The sequence below is a fragment of the Uloborus diversus genome, chromosome 9, assembly GCF_026930045.1.
Source record: "Uloborus diversus isolate 005 chromosome 9, Udiv.v.3.1, whole genome shotgun sequence".
Taxonomy (NCBI): domain Eukaryota; kingdom Metazoa; phylum Arthropoda; class Arachnida; order Araneae; family Uloboridae; genus Uloborus; species Uloborus diversus.
The window spans coordinates 7,715,699-7,731,876 of NC_072739.1; the positions used below are offsets into that span (position 1 = coordinate 7,715,699).

The following is a 16,178-nucleotide window of genomic DNA, read 5'->3' on the forward strand; positions in this document are numbered from 1 at the left end:
CATAAAGCTGTTGGATGTAAATAATTTGAATGAGTTCCCCAGAAGGTGTGAAGCTCTTACCTAGGATAAAATTATTTGCTGTAAATATATGTTTGTTTCAGGATTTAATTTGCCTGTTAGGTCTGTTCCTGCATTTTTTTTCCAAGTTCATGCAATCAGGGTTATTTTACATATTAGATTTCAGGCTATTTACCCAGGGGTGTCACCCCCCTATTAGTAAGGGCGCACCCCCTAATATCGGAAAGGCAACCCAAAAACAAGAGCCCCCCCCCCCCCCCGGTGGGCGCCTCTGATTTACTCATTAAAATGAATTTTGAAGGCCATCGTGTAAAAAAAATCAGAAGTTTCTTTGAAGAACAGATGTATTAAATACAGGGGGTCACCCTCCCCCCTAAGAGCAAGGGTTCGCACCCCCCCATACCATGAAGACAAAATAAAAAAATTAAAACTCCCTTAAAACACCCCCTCCCTTAAAATTGCAATGGCACAGTCTGCACTATGATCCCCTCCCCTCCCCAAGGTGAGCACCCCTGTTACACGAGATATTGAATTGGAGAGCATAAAAGAGAGCCTTTTCTCCTTTATTATAGAACCTACATCTATGTCCATCAAAGATGTCCCCCCCCCCCTATTTTCTCAACCCTCTCTTTTTATTTTTTAAGCTCTTTTATTTTATTTATTTTTTTCAAATATTTTTTACTTATTTAATATTTATTTATTATTTTATGAGATAAGTTCTGTGCTACGCCAATAAAACACACACAAACTAAATAAGTAATTGAAATAAAATATAAATAAAATAGATAATTTAAATTGAGAATAAATAAATTTAAATAAAAGAGTTAAAAAATTTTAAAAATCCCTCTCCCCCCATTTTTGTTGGCGCAACTTGCGCCATATTCTCCCCTGTGGGCACTCCTGATGCCCACAATAAATTTATTTTATTAGATCTATTTAAGGTGAAAAGTAGAAATTTTCGAGTTTAACAATTTTAACAGAAGTTAATTATGAAATTCTCCATTACAAATTTTGTCATCCGTGCACTTTTTCGTAAATTCTTATAGTATTAAATGTTTTGCTTCTCAGCTGTTTAAGTTAATGGAGGAGTAAAAAGGGTAGAGGTGGTATTGGTGGTATAACTCCTTCCATAAATCATTTTGTAATGCAATTTAGTTGTCAAGGTTGTTTGAACATCTGTTGGCTAACATTTTTATTGCCATCTTCCTTGAACTATTTGACTTATGTAGTTTTAGTACATAATTCTCTATTTTTTAGTGAGAAATAATGTCCAGACTGCGTAGTAAAACAATGCTTAAATAAATAACCAAACTGTCTTCAATGCCTCTTTGGGTTTCTACTATATTCTCACATTTTATACTATAAAAATTTCTTAAGTAGTAACATCTTCCTTGTGCTTCTTTTTCCAAGCTTTGAAAATAAATACAATGGAGATGTATTGTACTAAAATTTAAGAACAGTAATGAAGCATAGGAAAGATTTTTGTTATTTTAGCCACAGGTATGATGTGTATGTCTTGTTAAAATGTAATGAATGAAAAATAAAAAAAATATAGTTGAATATGCCATATAATCTGTTTTCTGGTGGATTTTGTACCTAAAATTTGATCTGGCAACAAAATAGTTTGCTCTTTCATGATCAAACTAGGATAGTATGTACTGACTTTTTATATGGATAAATTGTATGTTCAGGTCACTAATAATATATAATTTCAATTATGTGTATTGTGGCCATACATTTAAAAAAAAACAACTTAGTAAGCTCTGTAATCTTCAAGTATCATCAAAATTTTTGTGTAAGAAATGTAAGTTGTAAAATCTTATGATACTGTGAAATTAAAGTAATTTTTAAGAGAAGATTTTTTTTTAAAGTGGATTTTTTATTTATTTTGCTTCTTATTTCTCATTTGGTTCAAAGTGGCTCTGACGTTGAACCAGATTAATAATTTGTTTTAAATAGTTTTGATGATAATTTCAAGACTATGGCCGTTAATACTCGAGAATTTTCCCCCTGATGTATGCTAATTGATATGTTTCAAAATATGTGTGAGACAGTTTAAAATGAAAAAAAAGGGTATCAAAGTTATTCTGAATGACTGTTTGGGTACCATTATTTCTAGATATGGAAGGAAAATATGCTAGAATTTTGTTGCAAAGTACAGGATTTATACCTATTTTATTAGATTAGAACTAGGTGTTAGATTCATAACTCACATACTGAGGATAAAATCAGGGTTGTCAACCTTGGAGAATCTATTTGAGGAGAATCTGTGGTGATTTTGAGGAGCACTTTGAAATTTTGTGGAGCTGCTCAGTATTTTGTATAAAAATATATAAAAAATTAAACCTTACCTAAAAAAATTTTTTTTGAGCTTAGATAATCATTTTAAGTGCTAGCATAAAAATAATTATTTTAAAATTAATAATCAGGGTTGGGAAGTTTTTGCCGGAGGCGGAAAAAACATGGAAAAAAACACGGTTTTTACCGCCCGGCAAAAATAGGTTTTTGCCAAAGTGGCAAAATAGATTTTGTGTTAACAACTTACGGACAGTTTTTTTTTTCCTTTTATATAAAAGCATGAAAAGATTTTGATAAAAGGCTTTGCCATTTTTTGTAGAGTGAGCTAGTATCACTAAAAAGTAGAGTGAATATAGAATGCACATATTGATCAGCTTTTTTTTCTTTTTAAATTCTTCTCTTGGCTATCCATTTTCCCAGTAAGTGAGAAAATATGCATTATTTCTTTAGTGAGGAAAAGTTAATATTTTTCTATATTCAAGTAAATATTCTGTTATTAATTAAATAACTTAAAAATCTTAGTGGGATCAAAAAAAAAAAAAAGTGATTAATTAAATATATGTATATATATATATAATTAGAATTCAATTTTTTCATTGATTTACCAAGCTTAAGTAAACATTCTTTGTTTTAGCATTGAAGGAATTGGCTTATTCTGAAAAAATTGTTTTAGCAAACATTTAAAATCTTAAGTTTTGCAATTCGAACATTTGTTTTTCATTTGTTTTTCACCTTATAAATTAGAAGTAACATGGAGAGACATAGCTAAAATATTAAAGTGCATTATTTATATTATATTGTCGCTATTTCTTGATTAACACTATAATGCTACTTTATTTGCATTTAGGTTTTTGCCGTTTTTTTCCATTTTTGCCGTTTTTTTTTCCATTTTTGCCATGGTTTTTTCCACTGGCCCGGCAAAAATACCTTTTTGCCAGCAAAAAACCCAACCCTATTAATAATACAGCATTAAACACTATGTCTTGCTTTGAGCATAAGCATATTTAATTTCCCATATTTACCTGACTGTCATGATACACCAGCAAAATATGATAAATTTTATTAAAATCTTTGATAAGCCTGGTCAGAATTAAGACCAAATGGGGAAATGCCGAGCAAAATAACTTCTTTTTGCTATTTTTGCGGAGCAGTTGGCAACTCTGGTAAAATGTTATCACCACTGGCAGGTTTACTATGTCACAATTGTGAAGAGGTTTGAAAAAGTTATCTAATATTTTGAAAAAAAAAAGCATATTTATGGACAGGTTGGTAGTTTTTCTTTCAATTCCCAATTGTTGTAAATTTGAACTGCATTTTCATTGCACTCGGTTTGTAATTGAATTACGAAATCTTCTTACAGTGTAGCAATATACGTTGAAAAAAAAAAGTAGCATCATTTATGGACAGGCCCCAAATTGGTAGTTTTTCTTTCAATTCCCAATTATTGTAAAATTGAACTGCATTTTCATTGCCCTCAGTTTGTAACTGAATTAAGAAATCTCCTTTCGTCTCACAGTGTAGCACTGCGTCATGAGCAACACGAGTGTCTCAATCAGTATGGTGTCCTCCTCTTCTGACTCAGCCAGGCATATATGCAGAGTCAGTGTCTCAAGCAGCCAGGAAGTGGTAGCACTCGCGAGGCTGGACTGGCCTCCACAACAGGTGAAGCCAGCGGACATCCAGAGGCTGCAAGAACTCTCCAGCCCTGTTGCAGCCAGGCACTAGTCGACAAACATAGAAGAGTAAGTCCTGCTTTCAGCCCTCTCTCTGTCTTGGCTTGCTTTCGCTTCATGGATGCGAATCATGATTAATTAATTGGATCGTTTCATTAAATTTTTTTTTCTGTTTTTAATGCTTTACCTGTTTTCTAATTGTAAGCTTAGCAAAATGATGTATTATTCAAAGCAGAAAAAAAAAAAAAAAAAAAAAAAAAATTGACATACATTGCATAAAAAGTTGTTTAACTTTAGAGTTTAAGTTTGAGACGATTTTCGTTTTAAGTACCAGGGGACTCCGCCGGTGCTCCCTGACGCTCGCCAATCCCTGAAGATTGCTTTGCAATCTTAAATGATTTGCAAAGATTTAAATTGTCAATTAGAGAGAATCCGATTAAAAACTCATTACAAGTTCTGTTTGGAACAAAAAAGCACCCCCCCCCCCTTTCCCGGGTTTTATACTAGCTTGTACAAATTTGTTGAGCTATAGGTGTTAAAGGACTCCTGAGCATTGCAAAACGGCAGTTTTAAACATTTGAAAAGCCGTTTTAATATTCAAGGTCTCTAGTTATACACATAATTTTGCTCTTTAGGTAAGGACTTGAATCGAGTTGAACCTAGGATTTTCTGTTAAAATAGAAAGCCATAGAATATGCTATTCTAATTAACTGAGAACATGCTTTATTTGATGCAAAAAGAAAATCTCTTTCTAAAGACCTGGAATGTTTAGGGGTGTTGGAAATCATTCATCCCTTTAAAGTCTGAATGTTCAAAATCTGAAGGAAAACGCTGTTTTGTTTTTTGAAAAATGTTGTTCGCAGTAACCAAAAAAATAAATATGGCATTTAAATCACTGAGTTTGTACAATTCTTCAATAATTTAATTTTTTCTATTAAAATTTAAAAATAAATAAATGAAATAAAAAAATTGTACTTGTAATTTTTTGATCAAAAAGTGTAATTAAGAGCATTTTTTGGAATCAATAGTTTTGAAAATTTCGGCAGTTATTTGAACCCTAAAAACCAACCCCTTAAATATTTCCCGGAAAAAAGATACCAGTGTATGCAATAGCTTAAAGAAATCATTTGTATATATTTAAACTATAGCTAAAAACGATAACAGTGCATGAAATAATGCAAAAGCTTTAAAAAAAATAGCTCATTATTGCAAACGGATTACATACATAGATCAGTAAACTATTTTTTTGTCTGTACTAAGTTGCATATTAAAGGACAAGTACACTCGCCAACATTGAGCCTAAAATTTGCTGCTGCTCAATTTTTCTCATTTATCTTTCTGCAATTTTTTCAACCTATATCTCACATAAAAATATTTTCATTTGTAACTTTGCAATGTTGTACAGAGATTTTTTTTTTTGAAAATTAGGCAATTTTACAGGAAATGCTTCTTTAAGTTTAAATATTTTTTTTTCTCAAAGACTTGTATCATTTGCAAGGCATCATAATAAAATGTTAGTTATCAAATATTTTTTATTTTGGATTACTTCAAATATTAATTTTTGAAAAATATGCTGAAATTGATATGCTAATCTCTAAAGCCTGATGCAAATTTCTTATTTCAGTGTTTGACTTTTTCAAGATTGATTTTACATTGAAATAAATGTATTATATTAAACTACTAAAAGTAAAAAAAATGTGATTTATCATGAAGAAGAATTTATTTTTGAAAAATTTGTTTACAGATTGAATTTTGTAATTTTATTTTGATTCACATTTTTATAATCCTGTTTCAATTATTTTTTAAATTTTACTGCTGTTGTTAAAGTTTTTTTTTGTCATACTAAGTTTTTGCTTCTCATGCTTATTTCACTTTCTGGAAAATGCTTATTTTTTGCAAGTGCTTCAAAAACATGAATATACTTTGGTTTTTAAATTCAAAAGGCTCTTCTAGGTAATTATTTTAAGTTGCAAATAATGCCGGTGTTCGGGAAATGCTTCTTTGAATTTTGATATTTGTTCTTCAAAAGATTCAACAGATATTTATTTGAAAATATTCCAACACTTAGATAAAATATTAGTTCATACATATATTTTAACCCGTTCAAACATCCAGGGTTGAAAAGGTGATCTATGGACGTTTTTGTTGAAATTGGTACAATGCAATCTCCAAATTATTTGGCATAGTCGATTTGTACAATTTACTTTCATAGAAGTAAATGTATTATCTAAAGTGATTTTTTTAATATGTGACATCACTTAAGGAAACTTGTATATGAAATATTTGCAGTTAAAATATTGTAATTGTTAATTTTTTAAAAAAATTGTGTAACCTTTTTTTTTTAAAGAAATGTCAACTTTGAAAAAAAAATTATTTTGTCTTTTGTTAGATTTTTGTTTCTTGTGTGTATTTTATTTTACTGGAAGATGTTTTCATAGACTTGTTCCAAAAGTTACGTTTTTGTTGATTTTTTTTTGAAATCAGCATGCAAATTAGCCATATTTTTAAAAATAGTTTGAAGAATTTGCAATTATGTTCCTGCATTTATGAGATGCTCAAGTTTCTGTCTGGATTTATTTGGCTAATTACGTCAGAAAATCCAAGATCCAAGCATAAATAAGAGATGAATATTTGATAGCTTTTTGTATATTTTTTGCATTAGCTCCATCTGAAAGACTTTTTTAACCTTGGGAAGTTCTACTTTATGGATAAAATTTTTCTTTACAAGCATTCATTGAAAAAAAAAATCGTTAAGTACATTCAGATTTTTTTGACAGCTAAATTTTACTAAATGTTTTGAAATTGCTTTCAATTTGTTTTTCTAACAGATAAGCACATTATCTTTTATTCTGAACTTACAAACTAAATTGGTTTTGTTTCATTATAATTTATAGATATTTAAATAAAATATATATTGGCGAAATCAAAATTGCTTGCTAACTTAAAGCATATAATTCCTTTAATGCACTTTCGAACTTGGTCCTAATTACAAAATTACTGTTTTGAACATTTAATCCACATGCATCGCTTTGTAAGTAGCAATTCCAATTGTATTTTCCTGAATGATTAAAGCCAACAAATTTACGGGAAAAGGTCTGACAAGCCATTTCATGTTAGAGACATTATTTTTTTCAATACTTTAATATTTAACTACCAATTCTAAAATTCTGTAAATTATAGACTTTTCTCAGTGCTACAGTCGCACTCGCTTGTAACGAGTGTGAAGGACGCCTTGATATTTGCTCGTTATAACAGAGTGCTCATAAAAACAATTTCATGAAAAATCATAATTCATACATACTTGCTTTGTTTTATTTCAGAATTCTATATACTAGAGAAGTTGGTTAATTTACTTTAAACTTCACTGTCTCTTTTATGTGTTATCGATTTGAAGTGTCATAGCCATTTATTCATAGCGTTTGATGAATATAGTTTGATTTGCTCATAGCATCACAGCCATCCCTGATCTCGAAATTTTTTTAAAGTTTTTCGGAACATCAAAAGCCATTGAATGGGTTGAATGTTGTTCAGTTTAAAATTCTTCATATTTGTTGTCATCGTCGCTTTCATTAGTTTTTCCATCTGTATTAGCTTGAATTTAAGCTGTAATATCTTAGTAAATAATAACATTAATGTTATCAAATACTGTCGGACCCCGATTTAACAAATCTCTATTTATCGAATTTTTCTTTTTCCTCTACTAAAATGAAGGCAAAAACCCCTATTTACCGAATAATAAACCCCAAATTAACAAACTATATTAACAGCCAAACTTTTGTTTTTTGTTAATATGAGTTAGAAAATATTGGATTGTTTTCCAAATGTTATATCGTCCGAAATAGACTTTTCTTGGAATCATTCGGCAATTTTTGACGGGCGAGGGGGCAACCAACGAATATTGATTTTGATGCAGAAAAGTGATAGTGAAACTCCCATTAAAACTTACTTTTTCAAATGCCTTACATGGTCTGGAATCTAAAAACATATCTCATGCAGCAGGCTCCAAATTGACACAGTATTTTCTTCTCTCCATAAAGTCGAGAGAACTATTTCGAGTCAAGTATCAAGGAAATAGTCAAATATTATTACTTAGTGTTAGTAGTTTAAAATTTCAAATCAACTAGTGTGTAATAAGTCATGAAATGCTGAATATAAAGTTTCTAATTCAGTTTCACTTTCTAATTACGGATATTTTTGCGCAATTGTTTAGTAGGGGTTTTGTATAAGGTAAGTGCAATTTTTAAATTTTTTTTCATACCCCGATATTACGAATAACCCCAATTTAACATATAAAAGTTTCAGTTCCGATGAATTCGTTAAGTTGGGGTCCAACTGTATATAATTTCCAAAATCTTTTCTTCCCTACAAAATAAAACTAGTATGTTGTGGCCATCACGAAACTTTCTTCTATATTTTTCCTTTTTCTGATCCCTCCCCATGCTTGACGAGGAAGCAATATTCCCAACAAAAGCAAAATTACAAATGCAAAAACTTGACGACCATCCCAATGTCTGAATTATTGTAAAAACAAAACAAAGAGCGAAAATTGAAAGTTACTTTAAAAGCCTTACTTGAATTAATTACAAATATTTTATTTATTAACAAACATAAGATGGCAACAGTTAAAAATTTTAAATCATTGAGATAATATTTCCGATCATTTCCATACAATTAAAATCACGAGAAATACGCAGACGACAATCTATTACGATTTATCTTTCTTATTGTTGCATTAATAAAACTATTTTTATTCGCAAAAAAAAAAAAAAAAAATCAACACCTCTTGGAGCGATTGGAGTCAAAATTGAACCAAAGCCTGTTTACGTATGGATTCACATATATTCCAAATTTCAACCAGAACGTAGCATTACTTCTTGACATAGGGCACTCAAAATGGAAAAAAAGAACGGGCGATTGCGCTACCCCCTTTTTAGCTGTTGACACCAAAATAAAATCAGCTCTTATACCCACTAAGGGCTACTTGTCAAAAAATTTTTGTTTGATTCCGTTCGTTATTTCTTGAGATACAGCAGTCACAATTGACGACAAAAAACGTTCTATAGCTCAACCCCCCTTTGAGTTATTGACACCAAAATTGAATCAGCACCTGCTCCTGTTGATGGCAACATATGGACCAAATTTTGTTTGATTCCGCCAGTTACTTCCTGAGGAATAGCAAGCACGCGTAACTCAAAAAACGTCCCATTGCTCCACCCCCCTTGGAGGAATTCGCGCCAAAAACTAATGGGCACAAGTTCACATACGGGCACATATGTGTACCAAATTTCGTTCGATTTCATGCGGTAGTTTTTGCTGTAGAGCGGCCACAAAAAACTGGTCACACACAGACGTGACACACATACATACACACACACATACATACACACACACACACACAGACAGACAGACATTTTCCAAAAATAGTCGAAATGAACTCAGCACACCTCAAAACGTTCGAATCCGTCAAAATTCGAAATTCAAAAATTTGCACGAATCCAATACTTTCTTCTATATATTAGACTAGCAAAAATACCCGGCGTTGCCTGGGTCAGTAATAATTATTAGAAAAAATCGTTACTTGCTTTTGTTTTCTGTTTTAAGTGAAAGAATTTAAAACACATCTTTTTGACGTGATTAAAAATCGAGTTCCTTCCTTACCCATAAAACTAAAATAGCAATAAGTATAAAGAACAAAGTAGTATTGATTTAGAAACGAAAGCACTATATTTAAGCATATACAAATTTAAAAAACATGAAATTAATCTTCTCATGTTTAAAAAGATTAATCTGTTGATACTTTTTTTAAACATGGAGTCTAAAACCTTCTCTCTATGGCTAATGAAGTACGAAGTGATTAAAAAAAAGTAGCTGCGCTCGTAATCCCCTTATACTTGCTTTAGTTATTTCGGGAAATTTCAATCATTGTGGCTCTTGGTGCGATTTTACCGAATTTGCGAAAGTCGTTTCGGGGTACCTTCGATGATGCTCCCCCATTCTTTCCTTACTTTGTAAAACGATATGATATTAATTTTCGTTACAGAGATATCGTCGCCAGATGCTGAGATATTTTTGGTCACCATAAAATGGCGCTAAACAGTTTCATCCGAAATGTTACCAAAATAAGTAATAAAATTAGGTGATTGTTTGAAATTGTGCAAAAAGGAAAATTAATGGAAGTTTTGTGCTGTTTATGGATTTGCCTAATTTAGTTGCTGGATTATTTAACACAGTAAAAAAAGTCTTTTGAAAATTCTTTGATTGGCGATATTTTGTTTACATGGTGAAAGCTGAGAAACATTATGACGTAGTCTTCGGCTTCAAAAACAGCAACGTTGAAAAAACTGCCAAATGCATCAGCTACGGAAATCTTTCTGCAAAAATTTTGGCGATCTGCTGGTTGTTTGGATTATGAGTAAGTGTTCAATCAGCATAAATAATAATAAAAACCATTAATTACATTAAAGTTCCGTTTAAATGGAAAATCATCAGCCAAATCATGTATTATTTTCCAATCTTGTGCAAAAATCTTACTTCAAGATTTGACTTGAGAAAAGCCTTGAACAATCGCGAAAAGCAAAGAAAGTCAACAATACAACAATTGTCGCTATCGACAGGGAGTTGAGATGATACACTAAATACTGTATTGAATTGAGGAAAGCCTTCGAACATGGATCTAAAAAGCTCATAACTCGTTTTTTATTCTACTTAGAAATTTCGAACAGGTGCCATCTTCAGCAGAAAAATCAGAGCTTTCGATGGACATATAATGTAAATATGTGCAAGTATTTTTTCATCCCAATATTAGAGAATTTATACAAAAATTGTGTTTTATTGCCCCCTAAGGGGGTTTTGCTCCCCATAACGGGACGAAAACTACCCTATGTGTTATTCTGATGCATAAGCTATATTATTGTAAAGTTTCATCAAAATCCGTTCAGTAGTTTTTGCGTGAAAGAGTAACAAACATCCATACATCCATACATCCATCCATACAGACAAACTTTCGCATATATAATATTAGTAAGATATAGAAGAAAGTAAAAAAGAATGAACTTGCCAGATGAACATTCCATTAAAATAAATTAATACTTCACTAGGGTTTTGAATAAAAACTTAAATACCATTTCTTGGTTTAACATGAGCTGCATAATGTAGCAATAAATTTAGTTTGCTGTTATAGCTACTTCCATGAATTGGTAAAAGAGTTTTATAAGGCACATATGGTTATTTGCATAGTAGTGTATGCAGTATAACTTGTTTTATATCATATAATTATCTGTACAATATTGTATTATGGTTGTGAATAAGTTCGAAGATTTCTTGGACACGTATCTAGCTATTTGCTCATTTATTTAGTTAAAATGTTATGACAGATAAAAAAACTTATAAAATATGTAATGCACTGGCATAATGAATTGGAGCAAATTTTTCAAAATTAGGGAAACTGAAACCTATGTACTGTTAATAAATATGTTCCTAAGATTAGAAACTGCTGAAAATTAATAAAGTTTTGAAGGTTCTTCATAGAGCACAGACTTTTTGTAGGTTTTTCATAGAATAGCTTATGGATGATATAAGTTTTGCATAGCATCTTTGTCATTATATTGTTTAAAAGAAAATTACCTCAAAATCTCTAAACATGTTTATAAAAGTTAACTTTAGTAAAATTACTGTAGCCATTCTTGTTTTATACTAATATATAATTTAGGCCATCTGGTATTTAGCAGGTCATATTTAGATATTCTGATTTAGTGTGAAAGGTATGTTGTATCTTTTGATCTAATTTCATAGAAGTGTTACCCTAAGGTCAATTAATTTTTACCTTGTTTCAGAGAAACAAAGGTATTTAGTTATTAAAAGTGTTTTATGAAGTTTATGAGTTTTTAAGTAATAGTTGATTTGTACTGTATAACATATTATATAGTGTTCCAATAATTGCAAAGACAACCTACATTTAGAAATTCCCAATATAAACTGCTGATGCTGGTTGTTTAACCAAAATATTGCACCCTGGCAAGGAAGGTGACACAACTCGAGAAAAACAGCTTTGGAGAAAATCAAGATTTTACGCAATAGTAGTTTTAAGCAATTTAGTCTCAAAATATTACAATACATGCAAAAATATAATGCAATGTTTACTGGTTAGTTTTTGTTTTCTAAATTATTAGTGCACATACTTAAATTTCAAAGAAATTTCTTCTAAATTATGAAATTTTTTTGATGTGTCCCTATTGACTAGATTGTTTTTGCACCACCGTTCACCTATTACGTTAGCTAACTTTGTGAGCTTTGTGACAAGAAAGAGCATTGAGTATTGATTATAAATCAATAGCTTGTACAATTCTCCCAAATTTTGAGTTGTCACTTTCCTTGCCGGGGTGCAATACCATTTTGGTTCGACAACTGCCTTAATCCTGTACCAAGTTCGAATGCATCTATTTCTTCTCACTCCATTTAGAGCAATCCATCTTTGTTTATTAGAATTTTATCCATTCTCTCCAAACGAATGACGTCACTGCACGCTAGCGTTCTGGTTTTGTTTTTAATTTGGCTTCCTTCTCTCCCTCCCCTCGGAGACACTCATCCCCCCTCCTAAGCTTTCTTCTATCCACCAGGTGAAGATACAGAGTCCTTAGATACTGTATTCTTGCCCATATGGCAAACTTTCTCTATTGTGTACACTAACACTCCAGCAGAGCCTGAATCCGATTTTGTTTCCTTATGAATGTCACAAGACTTCCCTGGGGAACTCTCTCTTTGTGTGTGTCTTTGCTGCAAGGGGATTGAAAAACTAGAAACGTTGGCCTTTATGGTACTGTAGATGTGTTACACTAAATATTTCTTGGACTGGTTGCTAAATACTTCTGGGCACCGGCTCTCTTCTTCTCTGTGTAGATGTGAGTATCTTTCAAAGTTTGATTTGCGGAAGAAAATGTTAAATTTTTTTTATTTTTCTTCTAAGTTTACTCATGTTTGCTTATAATTTATAAAATTTTGTTAAGAAGTATGTTTGATTACAGACAAACATATAACAAAAATTTCACTTTAGATATACTTTTCTTATGTAAAATACTTTAATACTTTGTCAAGTTTTTCTTCCTTCTCCCCCTCCCCTTAAAAAATAAAGTTTAGAAATAGCATGTTTTACTTAGGTAAATTTAAAATTCATCACATCTTGTAAAAAAAAAAAAAAAAAAAAAAAAACATAAGTAACAGAGATGCAAAACATTTCACTTTAGATATCTTGCGAAAATATTTTAAATTTTCTATCAACTTTTCCTTCTTACACAAAAATAAGCAATAAATACTGAGAATCTTTGTTATTTCTTTTACTATATTTTTATGTGATTCTTAATTTTTGAAACAAAATTTCATATTGGATTAAAATATAAAAAATCAACGAAGGAAAAAAAAGCCTGGTTACTTTGATCAAACTGCAGAGCAGGTACAAAAAAATCGTAAAGTAAACCTTGATTTATCATTAAAAAAATATATATTATAGGACTAAAATATGCAATTATATATATATTTCACAAAAAAAAAAAAGTGCAAAATACAGATTAGGTAGAAAAAAATTGTAAAGTACAATTTGGTGAATTATTGTATCTAGCTTTTTCAGAGATTGGAGATACTTATTCCTTGGAATTTGTTTTTAAGTTGTATGACACGATAGTATGGTTATAATTACAGCAGATTGCTAAAAATTATTGACTGTTAAGGTATCCTTTACCTTCCATATGGCTTAATATGCATGTCATACCGGTTCTGATGCTGCTGTGCTTATTGTCTTATAGTCAAACTGCTAAAATTTTCATTGAGAAAATAGCCTACTGTATTGGATCAAAGTAGGGAAACTAACAGATATTATATATTAAATACTGTAGTTATGTTTATTAAAAATTTTAGGGAAGGATCTTTTTAAAACCTACTCAATATTAAAATTATTTTATATAAAATTTCAAGTTTTATAATAAATTCTATATTTTAGTAGGAAAAAAGATGAACCAAAAATCTGGAAAAATCAAAAAACAAGAAGTTGGACAGAAATGAGCATTAAATAATGTGGTTTGCACTATCGGGGGGAAAAAAGAACTAGATTTTTTTTTCAAATTGACTTTTTTTTAAAAGTTATTTTTTTTTATTACGATTATAGATGGTCTAATGTAGATATATGAATATAGATAATAATAATATAATAGATATTTAAGAAATTAATGCCTTTTGAAACACAAAATCCTAATTCAAATTTTCCACACATAATAAATTATAAATGTAAAAATTTGAACTTGGAATTAAAAATTGTATGCAGTTAATTCATTTATTATATATAAAAAAAAACTCTAAAATAGTGCAAGCAAAATTCTATGATTAAAAAAAAAAAAAAAATTCAAGCATAAACATTTTTGTCTGATTTAACATTTTGAGAGTATCACTTAATTAAAAAATGAGAGAAGGTGAGGTCTTTAAATGGCTAATTTTCTGTTGGTCTTACAACTGTTTTATTGCTTATCATACAATTAAGATTATCTTTATTTTTTTTCGTCTTTTTTCAGGCTTCACATGTAAATCGCATCAAAGGATTATTTCTAGAAGATCACATATTTCGGCTATCACTTCTATTGGCACCTAAAATGGTTACCCAAGCTATCATGGAGGGGGGACTTTCAAATTCAGCAAATGCTGCGGGTGATAGCGAACAGTCTGAGCTTCTAGCACTCGCGGTCAACTGCCGGGATGAGGATTGCCTCAGGAGTCCCGATTCCGTGGTCAGCATCCTGCCCACAGACGCCATCGAAAGCAAGCTCTTGGCAGGCACAGTCAACGAGACTTACGACGGGAGCATCAAGGACGGGTCCGTAGACCTGAACGATGACAAAGATCACAGTGACATCATGCTCACTCTAGACGGCGATCCGAGCAAGAAGGAAGAATCGCCTGCTGTCGAGTCTCTCCAGGCTCTGATTTTCCAAGTGTTCATCCCGTTTCTCATCGCAGGCTGTGGGACGGTCGCTGCTGGAATCGTCCTCGACATCGTGCAGGTTTGTGTTCAAGTCTTCTTCGGGACATTAAGTGCCCCTTGTCCCAATAGTCCCCATTCTCCTCTGTACAAGAGCTTTCTGCAGACCTTTTTCAAAATAAAAAATAGCATTTAGCAGTTCAACTAAACCATTGGTGTCCAACCCGCAACCCCCTGGACATATATGACCCGTGTGGCTAATTAGTGTGACCCATTTTTTGTTTAATGTTACAAATTGAAAAGCATGATTAATATAATGACAATATTACAAATTTGGTGCCAAAGCATTCACAAATTGATTTTTGAAAACATATACATTTAATAAAAGAAGCATAGTATGATAATAACATTTGCTGTTTTTTTTATAAATTCTTTCCTTTTTCATAACTTTCCGAGTTATTTAGAAATTTAAAAACTATTTTGAAATTTTATGTGTTCTGGCCCACAAGAATAATTTTATATGAGGTGTGGCCCTTCACAATAGATAAAGATTGGGCACTACTGATCTAAACCAAGGATTCCTTAACTCCTTATTCATCCTGTTTCTCTGTCGTAATCCATTTCTGAATTCCTTTAATAAAAATGTGACCATAAAAAGACATAAAAATTGTTTAAAATAGTTCATTTTTTTGTGAAAAATAACTCATAGAAGCAGTTACATTTAAGGATTTGCAAAACATAAAAATTAATGAAAGAAAATCAGGTTTTGAAAACATAAATACTTAAGTCTCTCCCATTTATGCCAATAAATAGCAATGTTAGTGGAGTTGAGCAACAAGTTGGTAAAACATAGTAATATGATTTAGAAAGGTTGTAGATGAAATTAATGTATCTAATTAAAATTTCTATTAACCCACCGATTATCTTAGTTTCTATTTGGAGATATAACTTTCAGTTTTATAAATGCTGATCTGCACATTTGAATTCTTGTTATACAGAATACAGTAAAACCTTGTTAAGTCGTCACTCAAGGGACCAAAAATTTTTGACCACTTATGCGGAGTGACTACTTATGTGGAGTGGGAAAAAAAAGCCTTACAAATAATTCATGAATAGCAGTAGAATTCTGTGAGAAAAACAATAGCTTATGTAATCAATGTCTATAAATTAGTGGAAATACTAAAAAGGGGGGGAAATACTAATGATAGTTACTTTGTTTTATTTTCTCTTAC

General features: G+C 31.1%; 1 protein-coding gene across 1 annotated transcript in view; it reads left to right on the forward strand.

Moving 5' to 3' along the window:
- Window positions 1–16,178, forward strand: part of LOC129230690 (solute carrier family 41 member 1-like) — a gene marked incomplete in the record, with an annotated part of 74,253 nt that overhangs the window by 4,514 nt on the left and 53,561 nt on the right. Inside the window, 2 exon segments of the mRNA XM_054865108.1 lie at window positions 3,833–4,058; window positions 14,543–15,028. Coding sequence (XP_054721083.1) covers window positions 3,909–4,058; window positions 14,543–15,028 — 636 coding nt within the window.